Source organism: Macrotis lagotis, chromosome 2, assembly GCF_037893015.1.
Source record: "Macrotis lagotis isolate mMagLag1 chromosome 2, bilby.v1.9.chrom.fasta, whole genome shotgun sequence".
NCBI classification, from domain to species: domain Eukaryota; kingdom Metazoa; phylum Chordata; class Mammalia; order Peramelemorphia; family Peramelidae; genus Macrotis; species Macrotis lagotis.
In genome coordinates this window covers 156,498,360-156,520,820 of record NC_133659.1, presented here as the reverse complement: position 1 = coordinate 156,520,820, position 22,461 = coordinate 156,498,360, and the positions used below count along the sequence as shown (strand labels likewise).

At 39.0% G+C, this 22,461-nt stretch overlaps 1 protein-coding gene across 1 annotated transcript; it reads left to right on the top strand.

Moving 5' to 3' along the window:
- The first annotated feature begins 557 nt into the window (after window positions 1-557).
- On the top strand, window positions 558-22,015 carry FAM89A (family with sequence similarity 89 member A). The gene is made up of 2 exons (XM_074223047.1): window positions 558-898; window positions 20,451-22,015. The coding sequence occupies exons 1-2, from the start codon at window positions 578-580 to the stop codon at window positions 20,712-20,714; spliced, it is 585 nt and encodes a 194-aa protein (XP_074079148.1). The 5' UTR covers window positions 558-577; the 3' UTR covers window positions 20,715-22,015.
- The last annotated feature ends 446 nt before the right edge of the window (window positions 22,016-22,461 follow it).

Genomic DNA, 22,461 nt, shown 5'->3' with positions numbered 1-22,461 from the left:
TGTATTTCATTGTTTATCTCTCTATGAATACTCTATATCCATGCAGTGAAATATGCTTATTCTATTGGGATGGAAAAATTTCCATGTATAGCATATAGGTCTATATTCTCTGTCCCCAGGAGAATGAAGGCACTTGGAGGGAGAGCTTATTGTATTTCGGTCTTTGGATCCTCATCACCTTACTTATAGTAGGTAGGTGCTTAATAACTACTTGTTGGGCGGAGGGGAGGGGAGGGGAGGGCAGGGGAGGGGATCCCGCCTCCTACTAGAGCCCTGCTCTCCGAAGCCTCGGCGCAAAGAGAACTAGAGTTGAAGTGAGGTAGTTATGGGAGAGGAGGGAGGACGGCGAGGACCCAGCTTGGAGAGGAGGGAGAGGAAGGGGAAGCCTGAGGAGAGAGGGAGAGCCAGAGGCCCGAAGCGGGGAAAGGGAAGTGGGCGGAGCAGGCCGGGGGCCGGGGAAGGGGGCGGGCCCGGGTGAGCCTGTCCCTCTGGATTCAGTCTGGGGCCGCGGTCGGATCGGGGCTGGAGCCCGAGTCGGAGCCGGCCGCTGGGCGTGTGCTGGCGCGCGTGCTGGGCTATGGCCGGGGTGAGCGGCTCGGGGCCGGCCGAGAGCGCGGGCGGGAGCAGCAGCAACAGCGCGGTGCGGGGACTGCGAGTGGACGGGCTGCCTCCCCTGCCCAAGAGCCTGAGCGGGCTGCTGAACTCCTCGTCCGGAGGGGGCGCGTCCGGGGGCTGGCGGCACCTGGAGCGACTGTACACCCAGAAGTCCCGCATCCAGGACGAGCTGAGCCGCGGAGGGGCAGGGGGCTGCGGCGGCGGCGGCGGGGGGCGGACGGCGGCGCTGCTTCCCAAGCCCCCCAACCTGGACGCCGCCCTGGCTCTGCTCCGCAAGGAGATGGTAAGGGGGGGCTCCGGGGGGAAGCAAGGCTTCAGGCTCTCCCTTTCTTCTCTCTCCTCTCGGCTCATCTCTTCCAGCCTCGGAAAAGTTTGCCCTGCTCACTTACCCTCCGTTCGGTGGCAACAGCCCCTGTGGAGCAAGGAGGGAGCTGTCCTGGGACCCACTCCGGCTCCCCTGGCGCCTTCTTTCCTTGCTTCTGTTGTCTTCACCTCTACCGACTCCTCCTTCCTCTCTACCTCTGACCTCCCCGACCCTCCCGCAGCCCCAGGCACCCGCTGGAGAGGGGGAAAAGCTCCCCTCCCCCCCTTTAATTACCTCCTTCACTCCCCAGGATTGACTCCAGCTGTTTTTGGAGCTGTGGCCAGGGGCTCTGGGGACATTTGTGGGTGACTTTGGAAACCCACCTGGGAAATGATTTCACCCCTGGCAGACAGCCCATCAGGGGAGAGGACTGTGTTGTAGGGGGAGGGGATCCAGTCTTTGGGGAGATTTCTCTTTTTTATCCCTTATCCCAGAATGAAATGTATTCATTTTCCTAATTGGGGAAGAGACTTCTAAGGTCTTCTGGGTGGGTGGTTGTGGGTTGTGAAACTGGGTGGTTGTGTTTAACCTACTCTGTGGAGAAAAGCTTTTTGTCCTTCGCCTGAGTGGAGACAACAGATTGGAGCATACCTCCCCCTTTCCTCTGGGGGCCCCCTCTGAGAATCCGATTACAGCCCTGATGCTCCTGCCCCACAGATGGCTGTGAAAGCAGAAAATTAACCTTGCAGTTTGGTAGCCGCTTTAATCTCATTCAACTCTCAGAGAACTAATACCCTTAACCTCCCTTAAAAAAAAGTTCATCCTCCCAGGTTCCCTCCATATGGGTTTCTTGTTCAGTTTTAAAGTAAGGGGGGAAAAGGGTGTGGATGGGGATATAAGCATTTAAGTTTCCTCAAGTTCTTTTGGAAACACATGTCATTTGTAGCTTGAGACATGCCATTTATGCTGTGGATAACATGGACATGCTTCAGCAAGGGGAAGCAACAAGGAATCTTTTCTTCATTTTCTCTTATATAGTTGAACCATGTCAGAGGGAAAGCAGGGGAAATTCTGGTGGTTTGACTGCAGAGTCAGCTGTAGGTGGCCTACCCAAGCTTCTGAAAATGTTCACTTTATCTCATGCCTCTTGCTCTGTCTCCTATTTTAAGTTTTGTTTTCCAGAACAAGTGTAACCTACTTTAAGCAAACACAAGAAAGTAATATTTTTCTTTAAAAATAAATTGAGGGGGGCGGCTAGGTGGTGTAGTGGATAAAGCACTGGTCTTGGAGTCAGGAGTACCTGGGTTCAAATTCGGTCTCAGACACTTAATAATTACCTAGCTGTGTGGCCTTGGGCAAGCCACTTAACCCCATTTGCCTTCCAAAAACCTAAAAAAAAATAAATTGAGGGAGAAAAGTCACTTTGCAACAGACTTCCCTATGGATGCCCTTTGAATTCTAAGCTCTCAGTATATGTTAGATGCTCAGCAGTTAGGTAGCAGAGTGGATAAAGAGCTGAGCCTAGACTTAGCCAGGATCTGAGTTAAAAATCCAGACCTTAGGCTCCTGTTAGCTGCATGATCCTACTTCCCAGGGTTGTTGTGAGGTTAAAGTGAGATAGTATTTGCAAAACATGCTATATAAAAACTAGTTATTGTTTATCAATACCCACAAAAATTCACTTTCTCGTCATAGGATTATTAATTTTAGAGCTGGAAGGTACTTTGAAGGCCATATGGTTGAATTATTTTTACTGGTGAGGAAACTTTTGTTTAGGAAACTTGAAGTCACTTGCCTAGAGTTATACCAGTAAAGAACTTCTATCCAGAATTTATCACCAGGTGCTCTGACTCCAGAGATAGTGTTCTTTCCACTATATCTTCTTGCAAGGTCCACCTGTAAATTGGAAAAGCAACGTGAAAGCATTTTGTAGTTCTCTATGATTTTTGTCTCCAACCTTGTGCTCTGTCATGTGGAGGATTTTCCAACCTTAATGACTTCTTATTGTTTTCACATATTTTACCAAACTACTTAATTCCATGCAAATCTTTATATGAATTTTAAAGTACCAACAGTAAACAAGGTAATAAGCTTTGCCATAACTTTATTATTATTAAATTGTGCCCTTTGTGATCCCGTTTGGAGTTTTCTTGGCAAAGATACTGGAGTGGTTTGCTATTTCCTCCTCCAGTTCATTTTACAGATGAAGAAACTGAGGCAAACAGGGTCGAATGACTTGCCCAGTCTCTGACACCAGATTTCAACTTAGAAAGCATCTGCAAGACTCTGGTTGGTGCAAAGACTCTGGTTGGTGTGCTATCGATTTCACCACCTAGCTGTTCTGGATCATAATTAAATGACTAAAAATATCAGGTTGACATTCTGAACTGGGGCAGGCAACAGAAATGAAGGATGAAGAAGATCAAAACAGCTGGATGATATGTTTGATATATGTTTGAACAAGAAACTGGGACATCCAACAAACTCTTTTTTAAAAATTGTGTGTAGTTTGTAAGCATATCTATGGAGTCTTGCCCATTGATGTGACCTCCTGTTCCCAAGGATAGATATTTTCAGGCCTCTGATGTTGTTGAGTGCAGCAAGAAGAATGGACTATAGCATTATCTTTATAATTATGCCTTCTACCTAAGCATTCTCTAAACCTGGTTATTTGCAGCACAGAAAAACAAACAACTATTTTTGGTTTGTCTGATACCCAGATGTGATAAAGATAAAGTATGACTATAGGCCTTGACAAGTAGCTTTCAAGAAGTGACACTGGAACCTTAAAGAGTATTCTGTTTCATTCAACTGACTTTTTAAGAATATATTTTTTATATAATTTTATATAATTATATATATAATATATATAATTGTATATATTATATAATTATATATATAATATATAATAATATATAAAATTATATATATATAATTTTATATAATTATATAATTTTATATAATTTATTAACCTGGATGGAGGGAGGTATCCCTGTCCTTAAGGAATTTACAGTAGAATAAAGGAGATAAGTGAATGTAAAGAACTATAATATGATAAAATTTATGATAAAATTTCATGAATAAAACTCCTAGGATAAAAGGCATTCTTTTGGGTTGGGATCTGCAAGGGAGGGAGTGGCTACAGTGATGAAATCATGGGTCTACAAAAATAAAGGCACTATGTAATAAGTACCATGAAAGAGGGTACAATAATCTTAATAGAACTTCAGGGAGATCAAGTGCACTTCTGGTTGGGGTGTTAAGGAAAGGTTGCATGTATTGTCAACCAGCTGTAAACTATGAACATAATTCCAGTCGATAGAAAATCATGGCAGTAAAGGCCACCCCAAGTGGAAAGGATAGTTTAAATGCATTGAGCAATGTGAGCAGTTTAGTCTGGTGTCTAGAGAAGTATGAAAAAAGTGAGTTGGAGACAGATGGTTAAGGGCTTTGAATTTGGGCTTTATTTGATGGGTAATAGAGGAGCCATTGTTGTTTCTTAAGTAGAGATTGGCATGACCAAAACTGTATTAAAAGAAAGGTTGGTCTGAAAGTACTATAAAGTGTGGGCAGTCAATAAGTCAATAAATATTTATTAAGCATCTACTATGTGTTAGGCATTGTTCCAAGTGACTAGAGAAAGGAAAGGCTGGGGATGGGGAAATCAGTTGGGAGGCTGTTGCAGTACTCCAGAGGTAATATCAGGGTGCAAACTAAGGTGGAGACCTTAGAGATAGGAAAGAATTTGTTTTGGGGATGTGTGGAGGTTGTTGTTTTAACATGACTAGCTGGATGTGGGAAAGTTCATGAGGGAAGAAGTCAAAAATAATTTCCTAAGATTGGTGATTAGGAATATACTAATGCCACAAATAGAAATAGGAAAGTTAGGAGGAGAAATCTTACCACATGGAAGAAATTCTCAGGTTCTCAGAGTCAGTGCTAGTGGGACAGAACCAGTTGTAGGTCTTAGAAAGCTCTAGAAGGTATGGACCTGGTGAGAGATGGTATACATCTGTTTTTCCTTTGGAAAAAGAAGCCCAGACTTGGAGAGATTCATCACTAAAAGAGTTGGAGAGGGAGGAATAAGTTTGTTTTGGGATATGGAGTCCCAACCTGCATATAAGTGCCGACAGTATAGAATTCATTGTACTATCTGTACTACAAAAATGGACCAGACATAGATCTCATCATTAAGGAGCTTACAAGTTGGTAAGAGGGATTATCTGTTTATCTATATCTATCTATCTATCTATCTATCTATCTATCTATCTATCTATCTACATACAAATACCATAATCTGATTTGTATTGTAGTTAAGTGAAAAATGCTTAAGTTGGATGTTAAGTCCAAATAAACAACTGTGAGAAGTCTAAGGAGTCAGATATGTTCCATGTATGACTTTTTTCCTTTAAAAATTCTTAATTTTATGCACATCTTCTGTTTTTACATCTTCATCATTCCACTTCTCTCTTTCATCCAGAGTCATTTAAAAATGATTCTTTTGGAAAATATTTTTGATTATTCAATAGATTTATATTTACTATCAAGTTTCCTTTTAACAAGTGCAGATCCCAACTTTCCCTGCTTTGGTCAATGGTTTTCATTCACTGCTTTGACCCCCTCAAATTTTTATACCTGATATCCACCTTCTGATGATGAGCCCCTTTATACTCAGCTAAGCTGATCCTCAGACAACAGATGGGTCATCATTGCCACATTCATACTTGTCAATAGGACTTAGCAAGGTGGTGTTATTGAAATAGCCTTAAAAACCCCAGAGTTAGCTCTGTGCCGTGATGAAGTCTTTTTTTTTTTTTTTAGATTTTTGCAAGGCAAATGGGGTTAAGTGGCTTGCCCAAGGCCCCACAGCTAGGTAATTATTAAGTGTCTGAGACCGGATTTGAATCCAGGTACTCCTGACTCCAGGGCAGGTGCTTTATCCACTGCACCACCTAGCTGCCCCTGATGAAGTTTTCTTTTAATTTTTTAATTTTTTTTGTTTTTTTTTTAGGTTTTTGCAAGGCAAATGGGGTTAAGTGACTTGCCCAAGGACACACAGTTAGGTAATTATTAAGTGTCTGAGACCAGATTTGAACCCAGGTACTCCTGACTCCAGGGCTGTTGCTTTATCCACTATGCCACCTAGCTGCTCCCCTGATGAAGTTTTACAAAAGGAGTTTAGTGTATGGAATTTAAGGACTTGTTAAAGTTAAGAATCATGGACAGTCAGAAAGATTACAACAAATTACTTCCGTCTTCATGAGCCTGATCAGGTCAGGATTGGAAACAAGAATGTGATGTGATATCCAGGAGTAGGAGAGGATCAGGAGAAAAGAAAAGTGATGACAGCACTTTGAGAGAGTGCTTATATTTGGAGGGTAGGAGAAAAAAAAAGACAAATCCAAATCAGCATCAAGTACTCTTGGCTCCTGGATGGTGATTATTGATGCTTTGCTCTGCACAACAGAAAGCAAGTTTCAATGCAAAATTTAAGAGGTCTGTTTTATTGATATATTTATATAGCACTTTAAAATGGAATCAAAGCAGCAATTGGAAAGAGGCACCACAGTAGTCAGTTTTCTATAGAAATCATCCTAAAGTAGTATGGGTATATCACATTAGTTCCCAGAAATACTTCTAGAACATACCATTTTAGCATCTCTAGAACTCTGCTTTGAATAATGTGACTTAAAAACATCAGAATATTCTTTACTTAGAATTATATACAGACTATGTTTCCCAGGTGCTTTGCAATCTATATAACAAATTAATATCTGGATTTCATAGAAACACAAAGGAGCTTGGAATCATAGGCTACAGAGATCAGAAGTGAAAGAACCTTTGGGCTCTGGAACCATGGAACAGCCCTGGAAGTGCCTGGGACCCAGTCTAAATTCTCTACATCAAAAGAATTTTATAGAGATGGAGTTCCACCCCCCCCCCCCCGGCTATTACTACTCTAGGGTTTTTGGTCTCCCACCCCTACATGAATCAGAAACATTAAATTTGTAGAGAACTTTGAGTATCTGGAATGAAAGAGGCTGCCTAAGGTCAGACTTTCTATAAAAGCTTAAAAAAATACAAGTTTGGTTTCTATAACCATACCCTTCCTAGATCACTCACTGTAAAGAAAAAAAAATACTTCCTTGAATTTATCAGCCATTAAATGCATGGAGTGATACTATTAATGAGTTTCTCAGATGCTTCCCAGAGGTAAGCACTGACTTGAATAAGCAACTACCTATAGAGAAATATGCCCTGCATTTTAGCCAATAAGGAGTTTTGGTCCCTAAAAGATAAAATTCCATTCCCAAGTCTGTAAAGGACTCATATGTTTTTAGTTTCTTGAGCACCTTTTTATGTTAAATAAAATAACAAGAGACTCTTAGATGTTTTTTGAAACTGCTTAGAAGTCTGTGTATAGGAGAGGACTTCGGTTAATTTTACTACAAAATGTGCTCCTCTTCTTGCTACTTAGTATTATAGAAAGAATGATATGATGATAAGTTTAGATTAGATGATCTTGTCTCTTTCAAGCTCTAAAATTCTATACATTTTTTACCCACTCTGCCTTCATGGGATATCTCTTCTTCTTAACGAAGAAGACTAGTTTGTGTTATATATATATGACCTGTCAATGGAGGGACAATATTATCTGCCCTTAGATGTTTTTGTGAAAAGAGACCCCAGAGGACATTTTCATAGCATTTCCTTGTTGGTGATGAACTAGCTTAGATACAGACATGCCAAAGAGGTCTCTTAGTGTTCAGTTCTTTCCCATCAGTGTTGAGTTTTTCTGTTTATACCAAATTCCTGAAGACTTTCCCTAACCCAGTGATGCTTTAAGTTTTATAAGCTTGGGAGGCTCCAAGAACCATTCTCCAAGGGCAGCTGTACAGGAGAGAAGGGGGTAATAGTTCTGATAGGCTCTAAAAGCAGACAACTTTTTGATGTGTTGTAGATGTATAGAGGGATCCAAGGGATAGAATTTATGTTTTTTCACATTACCTTTCTAACTGCTAATAGTTAACAGCTGTTTGAGATTTTATTGCTTTGTTCTCCAGTGATTTCCCCTGGAACAATGCCCTGAGTTTTCTAGGTCCTTCAATAGTAGTTTTTGATAGTCTAGTGACTAGGAAGTTCCTATGCTCTCCAAATCTACCTTAGCAGGAAACCAGTTCAGATGCTGTTTAGTGCAGATATTTCCTCCATTCTTGCTCAATGTCATTCCTGAGAGTTCTTGCCTCATTTTTCTTTCTCATTTCTTTGTTCACACCCTCCAGATGTTTGTAAATGAGAATTAAGCATTACCCCAAAAAAGGTTGCTCATTTTTCCTGCGGTCAAAACAGTTGACACAGAGATGTATGAGATTATTAGGGACCTCTGGAAATTGAATGTGAATTTTTACTCTTTTGTAACAATTCTCTAGGAAAAATGGCCATGATGGGGGCAAAATCTGTTTTTATGATGCCTTTTTCCCTCATTCCCTTATTGGATGAACTACAGTTCCCTTGAGAGGGAGACACAACACTTGGCCAGGTTTGACTGTGAACTTAAGTCTGAAACCAAGTAAAATCAGATGATTGATTATACTTCTTTAATCAGAAAGGGATTGGATTGCTATAGACAAGATAGCTATGCCTTTTCCCTTGTATCCAGTCCTCTAACCACTGAATCCAGTGTATCTCCTGAAAAAAGTCAAGTGAGAGCTGGTGAAATTTTCTTCATTAAATCCATATAGGAGTGAAGCTAGGAATGGAAAAACATACAGCTGAATGGAATATGAGTAAAAGATAAAATGGAAAGAGAATGTTTGGTGCTTCCATGAACTTTTTATGTCTATGTAAATGCATATATACATACATTTATATATATGTACATATATATTTATATTATTTATGTATACTACCTTATAATCAGTCAAATAATTTATTTAGTGCCTACTGTTTACCAGGCACAGCTCTGAGGATACAAATACAAAGAATGAAACAATTGTCATTATTGAGGAACTTATATTCTAATCGGGGAGACAAGAAGTACATGCATTCAGTTAATGACAGAAAATGCCACCAAATTATATGTGGATTCTGTGGAAAAGCTCAGATGTTTGACATCTCTCTGAAATAGATTCACATCTGGATAGTCCTTTACCATATGAAGAGAGGTCACGATTGTTTATCCTACATATGTGTGAACAGTAATGGTGGTGGTAGTAGGGGAAACTTGAAATTAGAGATGGTGATTTCCATTGCCATTTCTGGGTTTCATTACTAAACTCAGGATGACTTTTTCTTTTTTTAGGTTTTTGCAAGGCAAATGGGGTTAAGTGGCTTGCCCAAGGCCACACAGCTAGGTAATTATTAAGTGTCTGAGGCTGGATTTGAACTCAGGTACGCCTGATTCCAGGGCTGGTGCTCTATCCACTGTGTAACCTAGCCATCCCTCAGGATGACTTTTTGATCTGGGCCCCTTTTTTCTTAGATACAGAGCACATGACTGAGCAATAGTTTTTGTTCATTTGCCTCTGGTTTGGTGCACATTTGAGAAGGGTATTTTTATCTATACTCTTTAAATATCTTAGTCAGTCACTTGGTGTTTGGAAATCTGTCTTATTTTTAAAGATTTTATAACTCATTCACATACTCTGTTTCAGAGAAACAGCTGGCTATTAGTGATACAGATGATTAATTTCATTATTTCCTTTCTTGTATGTTTGTCCTACTATAGAATGTCAATGGACTTTGAGAATCATCATGGGGCAGTAGAAAAGACAAGAAATTTGGAATTAGAGGACCTGAATTTGAATATTGCTTCTATAGCTTACTGCCTGTAGGATCTTGGATGAATTGCTTCTTTAAACCTCAGTTCTTTCATCTGTAAAATGAGGGAGTCAGACAAGGATTATGATTTGAATATATGAATTGAATATATGAATTATGATCCTATCAGCAGAGAAGTCAAAAGATTTGGGTTTGTTAGCATTAGGTCCAATCATATCACTGAAATAAGCTTCAATGGCTCCCTATCACCTCTAGGATCAAATTCAAACTCCATAATCCTTGCCTACTTTTCTAATTCTTTTATAACTTGTGCCCTGCCATGTATTCTTCAGTTCAGTGACACTGATCTCTTTGGGGTTTCTTGGGCAAGGCTCTCCCCTTCTCCCAATTCTTGATGTTTCCCCAGGCTTTCTCCTCGTTTGCACACTTTTTACCTGGTTCACACATCTTTGCATTTACTGTTAGCAAATAGCTGTTTGGAGTTTTGTTGCTTTGGTCTCTAGCAATTCTTCTGGAATAATGCCCTGAATATCCAGGTCCTTTAGTATGAGAAACTGAAGTTTCTGATAGTCCAGTGACTAGGAAGATCTTATCTCCTCCTTAGCAGGAAACCAGTTGTGATGCTTTCCCTTCCTCATCTGCACCTCCTACCTTCCCTAGATCATTGAAGTCCCAACTAAAATCCAACCTTTTACCAAAAGCCTGGACAAATCCCTACATTCTAGTGTCTTCTTTCTTTTATTTCCTATTTATCCCATATATGCGTAGTTTGTATATATTTGTTTGCTTATTGTTTACCTTAGTGAACTGTAAGTCCCTGAGGGCAGGAACTGTTACCTCCCCCCCCTTTTTGATTCCTCAGTGTTTGCTACAGGATCTGACAAATAGTAGGTGCTTAATAAATGCTCATTGACTGATGTCACTGAATAGCTTTCTTACCTTGGACAAATTGGGTGTCTTTCAGTTTCTTATCTATAGCATGGTGTAATCTATAGAACACTGGGTTTATAGTCAAAAAGATCTAGATTCAAATTCTGTCTTAGACTTACTGTGTAACCTTGAGGAAAGTATTTAACCTCAGCCATTTCCTCCCTGTAAAATGAGAATAACAATAACTATAATACTTAGAAGATTGTTCTGAAGCTCAATTGAGATAATGTATAGGAAATGCTTTGGAAGCCTTAAAATGCTCCAAATGTTATTTGTGATTTTATCTGTAAAATGAGGGTGAGCAACCCGCTTCATTTACAGGTCTGTGAGGATCAAATGAATTATGTAAAAGCATTTAAAAACCATCAATTGCTATAGTCAGTCATTAAACATTTATTGTTTATTAAGTGCCAAGAATTCTACTAAGCATTACTGATACAAAGAAGGGGAAAATGCCTACATGGCAAAAATGTTCATCTGTACTAGGCACCTGTCACAATCAACTGGGGGAGACAATATACAAAACATATATGTATATATATATATATATATATATACACATATATATGTATCTTTTGTTCATACATAGCTATACATAGCTATAAATGTGTGTTTGTCTTGTTTGTACATAATGTGTTATCTCTTGTTTGTAGATTTTATATATAAGACAAATATATGTATATCTCTTGTTTGCACATATATAGATATATATGTGCATGTGTATCTCTTGTTTTATATATCTATGGATCTATATATAGATCTATAGATAAATATCTATATCTATTTAGATATGTAAGCATAAACATTCAGGATAAATTGGAAAGAACCAACAGAGGGGATGCACTGTTATTTGGACTGTTTGTGTTACTGTTCCTTTAAAAAACTAAACAGGATAATTTCATAAAGAAAACACCCCTCCTTCCCTACCCCCTCCTCCCTCAAAGCCCCAGATCTAGCAGGACATTTGCTCTAGGACTATATGCCCTGAAACCAGATGCCAAGGAGTCTGAATTTCCCTTTCCCTGTTTAAGCATCTTGATATGGCTTCCTTTGTCAATTTTTAAAGTTCTAAGGCAAAAGGAAACACTGTGGTAAATACAATTCAAGTCTGGTCTGTTTGTGAAAGTTGTACCATATTGGGAAGCCACCTGTTTTCTAATCTCTGGGTTATGTGTATGGGAGAGAAGAAGAATCTGTGATCAGACAGGAAGGAAGCTGGAAGCTTAAACAAAAAGAGAGGAAGGAATTGCATTAACACTTTTAAGCAATAGAAATTAGTTGATTGTTCCTAATTGTTGCTAAAATCTAGGGGTCTTTTCAAACCACAGACCCTTTAGAATTTTGTGTTTTTCTTCAGGATGAAATTAATTCTGTTTTTGAAAATAAAGCCACTTTCAATAAGAACCTGATTTCTTGAGTGCAGCTGTTCTTTGGGAGGCTGAGCTCCCTGCCTCAAGAACATGGGGATAAATCACTAAGATAGTAAACACCCCTTACTTATGGATTAGATATTAGGGAATTGTTATATGTGCTATTTTTTTCTCTTGAAAAGACACATTTTTATTTATATGTTCTGTATGGTTTTTGAATATAACTAGATTTCTGCTGAGCCCTTCTATATCTGTAACAACACATACCCTCTCATTCAGAAAATGGGTCATCTTTGGACAGGGGTTCCTTACCATTTTTGTGTTGTGGATCCCTTGGACAGCCTGAGGAAACATATACATACCCCTCCTCAAAATAATGCTTCTAAATTCATAAAGTAAAATATATAAGATTATAAAGGAAACCAATTATTTTAAAATACAATTATCAATATGTGTATACTTTTATGCATGTATGTATATACATATAAACTTATACATATTTGCAATACATTTTTAAAATTCATGAATCCCAGGTTAAGAAGCCCTGCTCTAAACTTAAAATTTTTTTTAATATTGTTCTGAATTTAAAAAGCAAAACATTGTTATAATATAGTAGGATTTAAAAAAGTTAACCATAAAACTGTAATCCATTAGTATTTCTTTAAAATATACAATAAAATCATCATATAACTTTTTTCTTTCCTCCCCCCACCCAAGACATGGCTACCATTAGAGACAATAAGTGTTTGTGTTTGTTTCTGTGTGTGTGTGTGTGTGTGTGTGTAAACCATTCTATACATACTTCTGTTTCTGGATGCAGATAGCATACAGACTTTGATAGAACTGACTACCATCTATCTATATCTTCCCTGATGTCAGTGTCTGTATAAATATGCTTTGGAAAAAAAAAAAAAACTTGTTTTGTGCCTTTTGTTGTTGTCAACAGGCAAGAGATGAGTATTTCTCTGATAACTTGGAGATCATGCTGTTTTCCTGTGGTCAAGCCCTTTCCGAAGGGGCATCTTGGGATAAGTGTACACAAAGGGCTGCCTGTTCCCTCTCCTGCTTCTTAGATGTGTTCTTTGTACATAGCTCTGTAACTGTTAAAGAACCATTAACCAAATAAATCCTGCTTTATCCCAGGAAGCTCCCACAGTGGAATTTTGTGCTTTTGTTACCTGGTTCTTTGTAGAAAGCCTTAGAGATCTGTGCTGGGATCTCTTTCTTCTATCCTTAAACATTTTTATTGGTTCTATTTGATTCAGGGCACTTAGGAAATGGCTAAAAATTCAATTCTGCACCCTAATACACATCCATTTTAAGCCAGGTTCTGCAGGAGATACAATATGAGTAGGATGTGGGCTCTTACCCTCAATGAAATTAAAATCCACTTGAGGAGCTAAAACAAATATGACTGTATATTAATGACTGTACATCATCAGACTATGAGCTTCCTAAGGACAGGAACTAACTTCTGCCTTTCTTTGTATAAAAGCTGAAGAGCTTTTAGCAGGGTGTCTGATATATAGTAAGTATTTAATGAATGTCTTTTACATGACTGAAATAACCATAGTATAATACAAGCAATATGACATAAAGTGCCATAGGAATATGACATATAATAGGAATTAGAGGAGGGAGAGATCCTTTTAGATAGGGGTGATTAGAAAATATGGTATATAAATTGAGTCTTGAAGGATGGGTAGAATATTGATAGGTAGAAATGGGAGTTGAGAAACTCTAGATTGGGGGCAGAGGAATTGTTTGTTCAGTCATTTTTCAATCCTGTCCAATATTGTGACCCCATTGGGGGTTTTCTTAGCAAAGCTACTGGAGTGATTTGCCAATTCCTTCTCCAGCTCATTTTACAGATGAGGAACTCAGGCAAGAAGAGTTAAGTGACTTGCTCAGGGTAACCAGCTTGTAAGTAGTATCTGAGGATGTATTTGAAGTCAGGAATATGAGTCTTCCTAACTCTAGGCCCTGCACTCTAACCACTGAAACACCATTCTAGATTTAGGCAGCAAGAGGAAGGCAAAAGCAAAGATTTGGAGTTGGAAAAATGAAGGTATAGTTCAGTAAGTAGCAACTGGTTCAGACCAAAGCTCTGTATTTGGGATGCTCCAAAAGAAAGTAAGGAATAGAAGTATTAGACTAACAAACTGAAGGTCTAAAGAACTGTATTGTGCTGACCTGATTGCTGTATGCCTTTGAAACCTGGACAGTCTACCAGCACTTTTGTCAGGAAACTGAGTCACTTCCATTTAAATTATCTTAGGAAGATTCTGATCATCTGGCAGAAGAAGATACCAAACACTGAGGTCCTTTCTCGAACTAAACTGCTTAGCATTCCAACACTTACTACAGAGAGTGCAATTGCAATAGCCTAGAAACTTATGTTAGAGTGCTAGACGTCTGCTTGCCAAAAAAAAACTATTTTATGGAGAACTCATATGGGGGGTCAGAAGAAGTGATACTGAGACTCCTTGAAAGTATCATTGAAGAACTTTAGAGTTGATTGTATCACATGGGAGATAGTAGTGCAGGACTGCTCAGCATGGCATGCCTTCATTAGTGAGGATGCTGCATTCTATGAGGAAGGAAGCAGTACAAAGGAAACATGACATCCGGAAGTTTAGTGTATCCACCCCAGGTATTCACATGGATTATTTGTGCCCAACCTGCGATAGAGCATTCTGAGCTCATATTGGTCTGATCAGTCACAGTAGGACACACTGTCATTTGTCCCAAAAACAATGATATCATTTTGGTCTTCTTCGAAAATGAAGGACAAGAACCAACCAACCAACTATATGTGTATATAATTAAATATATGGAAAGAGACAGAGAGAAGGTGTATGTGTGAGAAAGAATTAGTGAGCAATGTGTAGAAAGGATATATTAAGGCCAAATCATGGAAGATAATGAATGCCATGCTAAGAATTTCCAGCTTTTCCAGCATTAACTTGTAAAGTTGCTAAGGCAACCCTGGCTGCTTTTGAATGGGCAAGGTATGATGGGGACTAGGGAGGCAGATATTGTTTATTTGATTCTGCCTTTTGACTATTTGTGTTTGGGAGTCTTCTGAGAAGTTAGAGGAGAATGTTGGTCTTATGGTGTAACTGGGAGAGAGAGAAAGCAGGGAATTTAAAAAGTGGGACATATGTAGGTTTGTATTTAAAGCCTTGCTAAATACTTAGTCTAAACATTTGGCATCTGGAGAGTTGTATAATAGGTTGTGTAGCTTGACTCATTCTTCCTTTGCCAAATCTTTGTTTTCAGGACTGGATCACACCCTCTGTTTTGTTAGTCATCAGGTGTGTTTCAGTTCAGAAAGGTCTAAAACCAGCTCCTGGCTTGTTCCTGCCCTTAGCCAACACTTTATAGCAGGTGAGCCCTTGATATAAAACTAGAAAAGGTGCTACAGGAAGAAAAGACTAGAAGAGCTCTTGAGCTGGCAGTGTATCATGGACCAGAAGGGATTTCTCACAGTCAGGTCAGATCAGCCTCTTAGCCTCAGGCACAAAAGTCACAAATTATCTAAATTGCCCTGCTACCAGTTTTCTTCCTTCCTTCCTTCCTTCCTTCATTCCTTCCTTCCTTCCTTCCTTCCTTCCTTCCTTCCTTCCTTCCTTCCTTCCTTCCCTCCTTCCTTCCTTCCTTCCTTCCTTCCTTCCTTCCTTCCTTTCTTTCTTTCTTTCTTTCTTTCTTTCTTTCTTTCTTTCTTTCTTTCTTTCTTTCTTTCTTTCTTTCTTAATTTCACTATTGGCCAGTAGGAAGGAGCATAATTCTGGGATCTCTTATATCAATCTGTATTTAAATGACTCAGCTGTCTAGTTGGGATGTTCAGAGTGAATCATTTCCATTTTTTTGGATGGAGTTTAGGTGTTGCTGTACATCAGGGTTGGTTACAAAAGATCATAATTGTCTTTCAAAAATAATAAAATTATATACCCAATTATAGCCTATTCATACTAATACATTGAAATTTGTGGGATCCATTTCTCATGTTCTAGTTACTTTCTTCCCATCCTACCCCACCCCACTCCCATTTTGATATGGATTTGTTCAGTGATTTTTCATCTTTTTTCCCTTAATTTGAAGATGGATCAAAGTTTATGATTCTGTATAATGAATCAATTCCATTTGAAAAATACTATAAAGTTATTTTAGAGTTGGAAGAGATTTTAGAGATTACCTATTCCAGTTTCTTTTCTTTCTTTTTGATTTTGAAAGCCAATGTGATTAAGTGACTTGCCCTAAGGTCACACAGCTAGTAAGCTGCAGGTGTCTGAGGCTGGATTTGAACTTAGGTTCTCCAGAATCCTGGGCTGATGCTCTATCCACTGTGCCACCTAGCTGCCCCCAGTTTCTTCTTTCTTAAACATGGAAGCAGGCTGTATTGTCTTGAGCATGAGGTTTGGGGAAGGTACTTAGTTTCTTGGGCATCCCAAGAAAGTGCATACTATTGCTACCACTGCTGGCGTCTGGTGACAGTTTTTGATTTCCTATCAGACCACACATTGCACATGGACATATTTGCTCACTCCCTGCTTTCCTAATCATTTAGAAAGAAACTGGAGGTCAGAGATGTGATCATCTTAGCTGAGATAATTTGCAGGCAAAAGAGTTTTGATTTTTGACCTAAGGCTGGGAAGAATATAGGGCAATGCTGGAAACCAGAGAAGGATATGTGACTTTCTAGACAAGCATGACTGGATCTGAACACAAGCATTTGAGGCTCAGGGCTCATTTCTAATTCCTAGTTTCTTAATACAACATGAGTTCAGGTCTTGGCTCTTCTTATTAGTACCTGTATGACCCTGAAAAAGACATTTTACATGCTTGAACTTAAACTGTGTCATTTATAAAATGAGGGGTTTGCTCTAAATTATTTGAAACCAGATTTATCACAAGGCATAAGACTTTGGAGGCTCACTAACTACTTCCAGCCTCTTGGATAGCATTTGGAAGTAAAATAAAAGGGACAGAGGGGAGGACAATAAATTACTACATAGAATCATAACATATTAGAATTGAAACTGAGATCATGTATTCCAATTAAACTAATTTTACAAGGAAACTGAGGCTTAGAGAGATGGAATAATTTGCACAGTCTCAAGTCAAATGGCAGAGAAGGGACTATGATTCAGGGCTCTTAATTCCTTGTGAAACAGTTTTTTTTGATGGTCCTGAAGGACTTATCACCACCAGGTTCATATTTCACTACTCCCATATGGCCTGGAGTAGTAGCAGTGGTAAAATTTGGCCTAGTTTCTGGAAAGCTTCCTTTTTGATTCTTAGAAGAAAGTGTTATATAAATACAATATGGTGCCTTCAGTGATGGAGATGGATCCTAAATGTTCATTCAGTGGTGGAATTTTGTTCCTCTGAAGAGAACCCCTTGAAATCAGTTCCTAATCCTACCAATTTTGATTCTGTTCTCCTGCTGGGGCTTAGGTTCTTAATTGGTAAAACTGGAATTTATTAATGTCAATAATAAATGTACCACCTGTGAATTCAGGGTGGGGATTTCCTGGTGTGAGAACTCTATTCTGAGGAGTTTCCTAAAGTGCACAGGGACTAAATGACTTTTCTGAAGTCAGGTAGCTAGTAAGTGTTTGAGAGGACTCAGCCTAGTACTCTATTCACTTTCCTGCTACCTCTATTTAATGGACAAGTATACAAATACTTTTTCATTGCTGGTATTCTAGACAGAAAGGTGGTGGTTAAGACCAGCTTCTCAGGTCTTCCTAACTCCAGGCCTGGTGTTCTATTCACCTTCTTGGTCCATTTACTTCCTTCTATTTTGTGATTATACTGGAATGTAAACTCCTTGGGGATGGGGGATCCTTTGATTTTTTTTTTTTTGTCTGTTGTCCTTGACACATGTGTCCTTGTTAATTGGTTGTTAAACATTATATTCCCTCATTAGTAGATTTAAACTCATTAAAGGATCATTGAATGATAGGTTCAAAATTGGATGAGGTTAGAGATTATCTAATCTGCCTCCCCCCTCCCATTTTACAGATGAGAGAACTGAGGCCAGAAAGGTTAAGGAAATTGTCCAAGGTATTATGGGCATCAGGGTGGAGTTTTGAACTCGGGTCCCCTGACTCCAAGTTCATGCCTCTTTTCAGTGTTCCAGGAAGACTATCATTTTCATTTTTGAATTACTTGAGTCTAGCATAATGCCTTGCATTCATTCTGCTTAATAAATGTTTATGAAGGAATTATTTGATGTCAAATCAATATTTAATGATAATCCCAATGATGCCTGTGGCCTATGTGCATTTTAAAAGCATTTTCACAGCATGTCATTTATGTCTCACAATTACCTTGTGAGCTAGCTGTGCCAGATAAGGACACTGAGGCACATAAAAGCTGAAGGGCAAGTTGGAGGGCAGACAGGATTAGTTTCAGTCTTTGCATTAGAGGCTTCAAGACATTAGGGAAGTTTAGCTTGGATGAGAGAGATGCAGGTAGAGGCAAGGATGGTCATGGGAGGGGATGCCATGATAACTGTCTTCAAAGATTTGAAAGATACTAGTGAGGAAGGAAGATTGGACTTATTCTGGTTGATAGCAGTTCTGGACAGAAGTTGCAGAGATAGAGTTCAACTTGATGCAGGGAAAACTCGCTAAAAATTAGAGCTGTTTATTAGCAGAATGGGCTCCCTAGGGAGGTAGTGAATTTTTTCCTCCCTGGAAATCATTAGGTCAGAGGCTTAAGACCCCCTGTAAGGTATGTTGGAGTTAGTGTTTCTTTTTTCAGATAAGATTTGTACTGTCACTTGAGGACCCTTCATCTTGAAAGTCTGATTCTGTGACTTGTTCAAGATACATAGCCAGTTAGAGGTGCCTTCAGTGATGGAGATGGATCTGAAATGTTCATTCAGTGGTGGAATTTTGTTCTTCTGAAGAGCATCCCTAGAAATCAGCTCCTAATCCTACCAATTTTGATTCCATTCTCCTGCTGGGGCTTAGCTTCTTAATTAGTTTTCCCATCTCCTGACCATGTTAGTTGAACTAAGGTGCTTTGGGTATTACTCATCCACTCTGACTTAGGCTTGATCTCTACAGCTGGGCAAAATATCATCATCATCATCATCATAATAAATAGCATGTTTTGACACTTTCTGTCTTGTCCAGGCTCTAGAGGTGGGTGATGATAATGGTGGTAATAGGGGTGGTGGTGGTGGTAGATATGTTGAAGAATACTATGGCATATTAATTTTGGGTTTTAGTCTGTTCTAAAAAGGAAGTGAGCTCAGGGAAACTAAGAAACTTGCTTTTTTACTTGGGTTCTGCTCTAGAATCACCTACTTCCAAACCATAGTAGAGTAGCCTCACTATAGAAATTATGAGTGCTAGATGGATGCATCAGTTGCCACTTGAAGGAATTAGCTCCACTGAGACAAAGAGGGAATACCTGATTCTCTTGAGTTTTTTTTTTTAATTTATCAGCTAAGTGGCAGTAAACTTGGAGCCAGAAGGGCTGAATTAAAATCCTTCTTTAGAGAGTTATTAGTTGCTTGATCTTGAACAAGTCACTGAACTAGGTCTGCCTCAGTTTTTATATTTGTAAAGTAGGGATAATGCCAGCATCTACTTTCCAGTGTGGTTGTGAGGATCAAATGAGAAGATACATACATACATATACACATGTCTATGTACATATACATACATATATGGATGCCTATATATACATTTATATGAAATCCTAAAGTCTTATATACATACAAATAATAATAATTAATAATTCAAGATGCTTGGGTATTAACTTAGGGGAAAACTTTATTAAGTATCAGTATTTCTCCTTTTCAAAGTGATATGATCTTAGTTCTTAAAGCTTCATTGATTCCATTTAATCTAAAGGATTACTGATTTACCTGATTTTTAATCCAGTAAGGGGATAAGAAGATGGAGAAAGAGGAGAGAAGCTAATATGGGAACAATGCCTGGTGAGCTTTTTTTTTTTTTTGGTCAGACCACAGTGATTATATGTGGTAGGCTTATGTCTCAATGTTCATGGTGAGACAGGCTGGAGGTGTCAGGGTATGCCAACACTATTGCATCATCAAGAGGAGCACTAGGGTAATTCCATGGAATATGTGCAGCCCCTAGGCAGTATTCCTTCCCTGACATGCTGAGTAAGTGTCTGAGGTGTGGTGATATCACAATTCATATTTTCTTGAACTTCTGTACCAGTGATGCATTGAATCATCAGCTTCTGGGAAAGAATGTGTAGATGCCAGCAGAATGTAGATGTGACTGTCCGACCAGAAGGAAATGGAAATGCTGACTCTTTGTTTTCTTCTCTCTCTCTCTCTCTCTCTCTCTCTCTCTCTCTCTCTCCCTCTCCCTCTCCCTCTCCCTCTCCCTCTCCCTCTCCCTCTCCCTCTCCCTCTCCCTCTCCCTCTCCCTCTCCCCACCCCCTTTCCATGAAAGGTTGGCCTTCGACAGCTGGACATGTCATTGCTCTGTCAACTGTACTCCCTCTATGAGTCAATTCAGGAATACAAGGGGGCTTGTCAAGCAGCCTCTAGCCCGGACTGCTCTTATGCCTTGGAAAATGGATTCTTTGATGAAGAAGAGGAATATTTCCAGGAGCATGGTTCACTTCACAATGGAAGGGAACAAGGTGCCCAGATGGACTTTACACTGCCTGTCACTCCTCTCTCCAACAGTGACTGGATCCTGGAATCTATTTAGAAGACTTGAAGGAGGGATGAATCTAACTGGAGGGTGGTACATTAAGGGAATACCCTTAGAGTCTTTTTTCTTGTTACTTCTGCCCATTTTGTTGTTATTGTTTCTGGTAAACTATTAATACATTCTCTTCTTCCTGCAAGCACTCCTTTGAAAAACAAAAAGGTCTGTACTGTTGAGCTATGGAACTCATCAGGCCTATTGGGAGTTGCCAAATTAATTTGTGGGTAGACCCTTCAACATTGACAAAACATGTGGGCAGTCTGTTCTGATGGCTAAAGTTTCAGCTCTGGCAAACTATCAATGCCAGAGTAAGATTCTTGATCTTCCTGTAATGGGTACATTGCCGAAGATTTGCATTCCTTTGATGGAAAAAAATGGCTCCTCCTCAAAATGGTCATTAGGGGAGGGGTGCTGGTCTGTGCTGTAAAGATTGAAGTTATTGAGTCCATATGATTCTGTATTTGGGCTCTTCCCAGGGTGAGTTTTTTGCACCCCATCTTGAGTGCTGTGGATTTTTTTTTCCCTCAAGTTTACCATGTGGTAAAAATAACATTTTACTGCTTCTTTTTTTGAATACATACTGCAGCTGTTCATTTGCCTTTTATTTCTGTTTAAATGAGCTTTCAGGACTCTTGGCAAAGTGGCATTTTGTGAACCACATAACTAACTGGTTTACAGTTGACTTTATGAGCCACCTACTGAGAAGTGACCACTTAAGATAATTTGGGTGTCAATCTTCTGGTTTCCAAGATATCACAGGAGGGAAGTCATTCTTCTACAGTCACATGCAATTGGAAGAAGACTACTATTAGGATGTATTTAATAGAAAAAACTGGGGCAAGCTATAGTATTTTGTATTAGCTAAACTTTTCATTATAAGACTATTGGAAACACTTTTAAAAAACCTGCAAGTGTATCTTGAAAGCCTAGTTCTAGTATGTTAGGTAGAAGTCAAACTGCCCCCTGTGCTCAAAAGGATAATTGCTGTTGGCCTTACTATATTTATTAAAGTGATTCTTTTAAAAAGCATTCAACTTTGTCATAGTTTATTTAACCTGTATAATATGTATAACACTGAGTGATCTGTGAGTGTTTTAAGAGAAAAGATATTTTCTGTGTTTTAAATTTCAGATGCATTAAAATGTGTCACTGTAGCCCAAATGGAATAATCATGTCTTTGTTACCTACTTTCCCCACAGGTTACCTGGATAGAAATGACTGCCCTATTAAGATGGAGGCTTTAGGCAGGGTTAAAGTCTCAGTAAGATGGTTCAACACACATTCATTCAAACACACAAACACACAATTTATTTCGATAATTATATCACACTTAACATGTAAAAAAATTTTAATGTTCATTAAAAATTTTTTTAATTCCTTCCCTCCCACCAGTCCTCCACCCCTTGCTAATACAGAATTATATTTTGCATGATTAAACATAATTCTGTATTAGCCATGTTGCAAAAGAAAACATGCAAAAAACCCCAAGAAAATTAAAGTAAAAAAAAATTATACTTCTATTCGCACTCAAAATTCTTTAGTTCTCTTTCTGGAGGTGGATAGCATTTTTCATCATGAGTCTTGAAACACTATGTTGTTTAAAGTAGCTAAGTCTTTCACAATTGATCATTGTCACAATATTACTGTTACTGTGTACAGTGTTCTCCTGGTTCTGCCCACTTCATTTTGCATCAGTTTATAAATGTCTTCCCAGATTTTTCTGGAACCATTTTGTTTTTTATTTCTT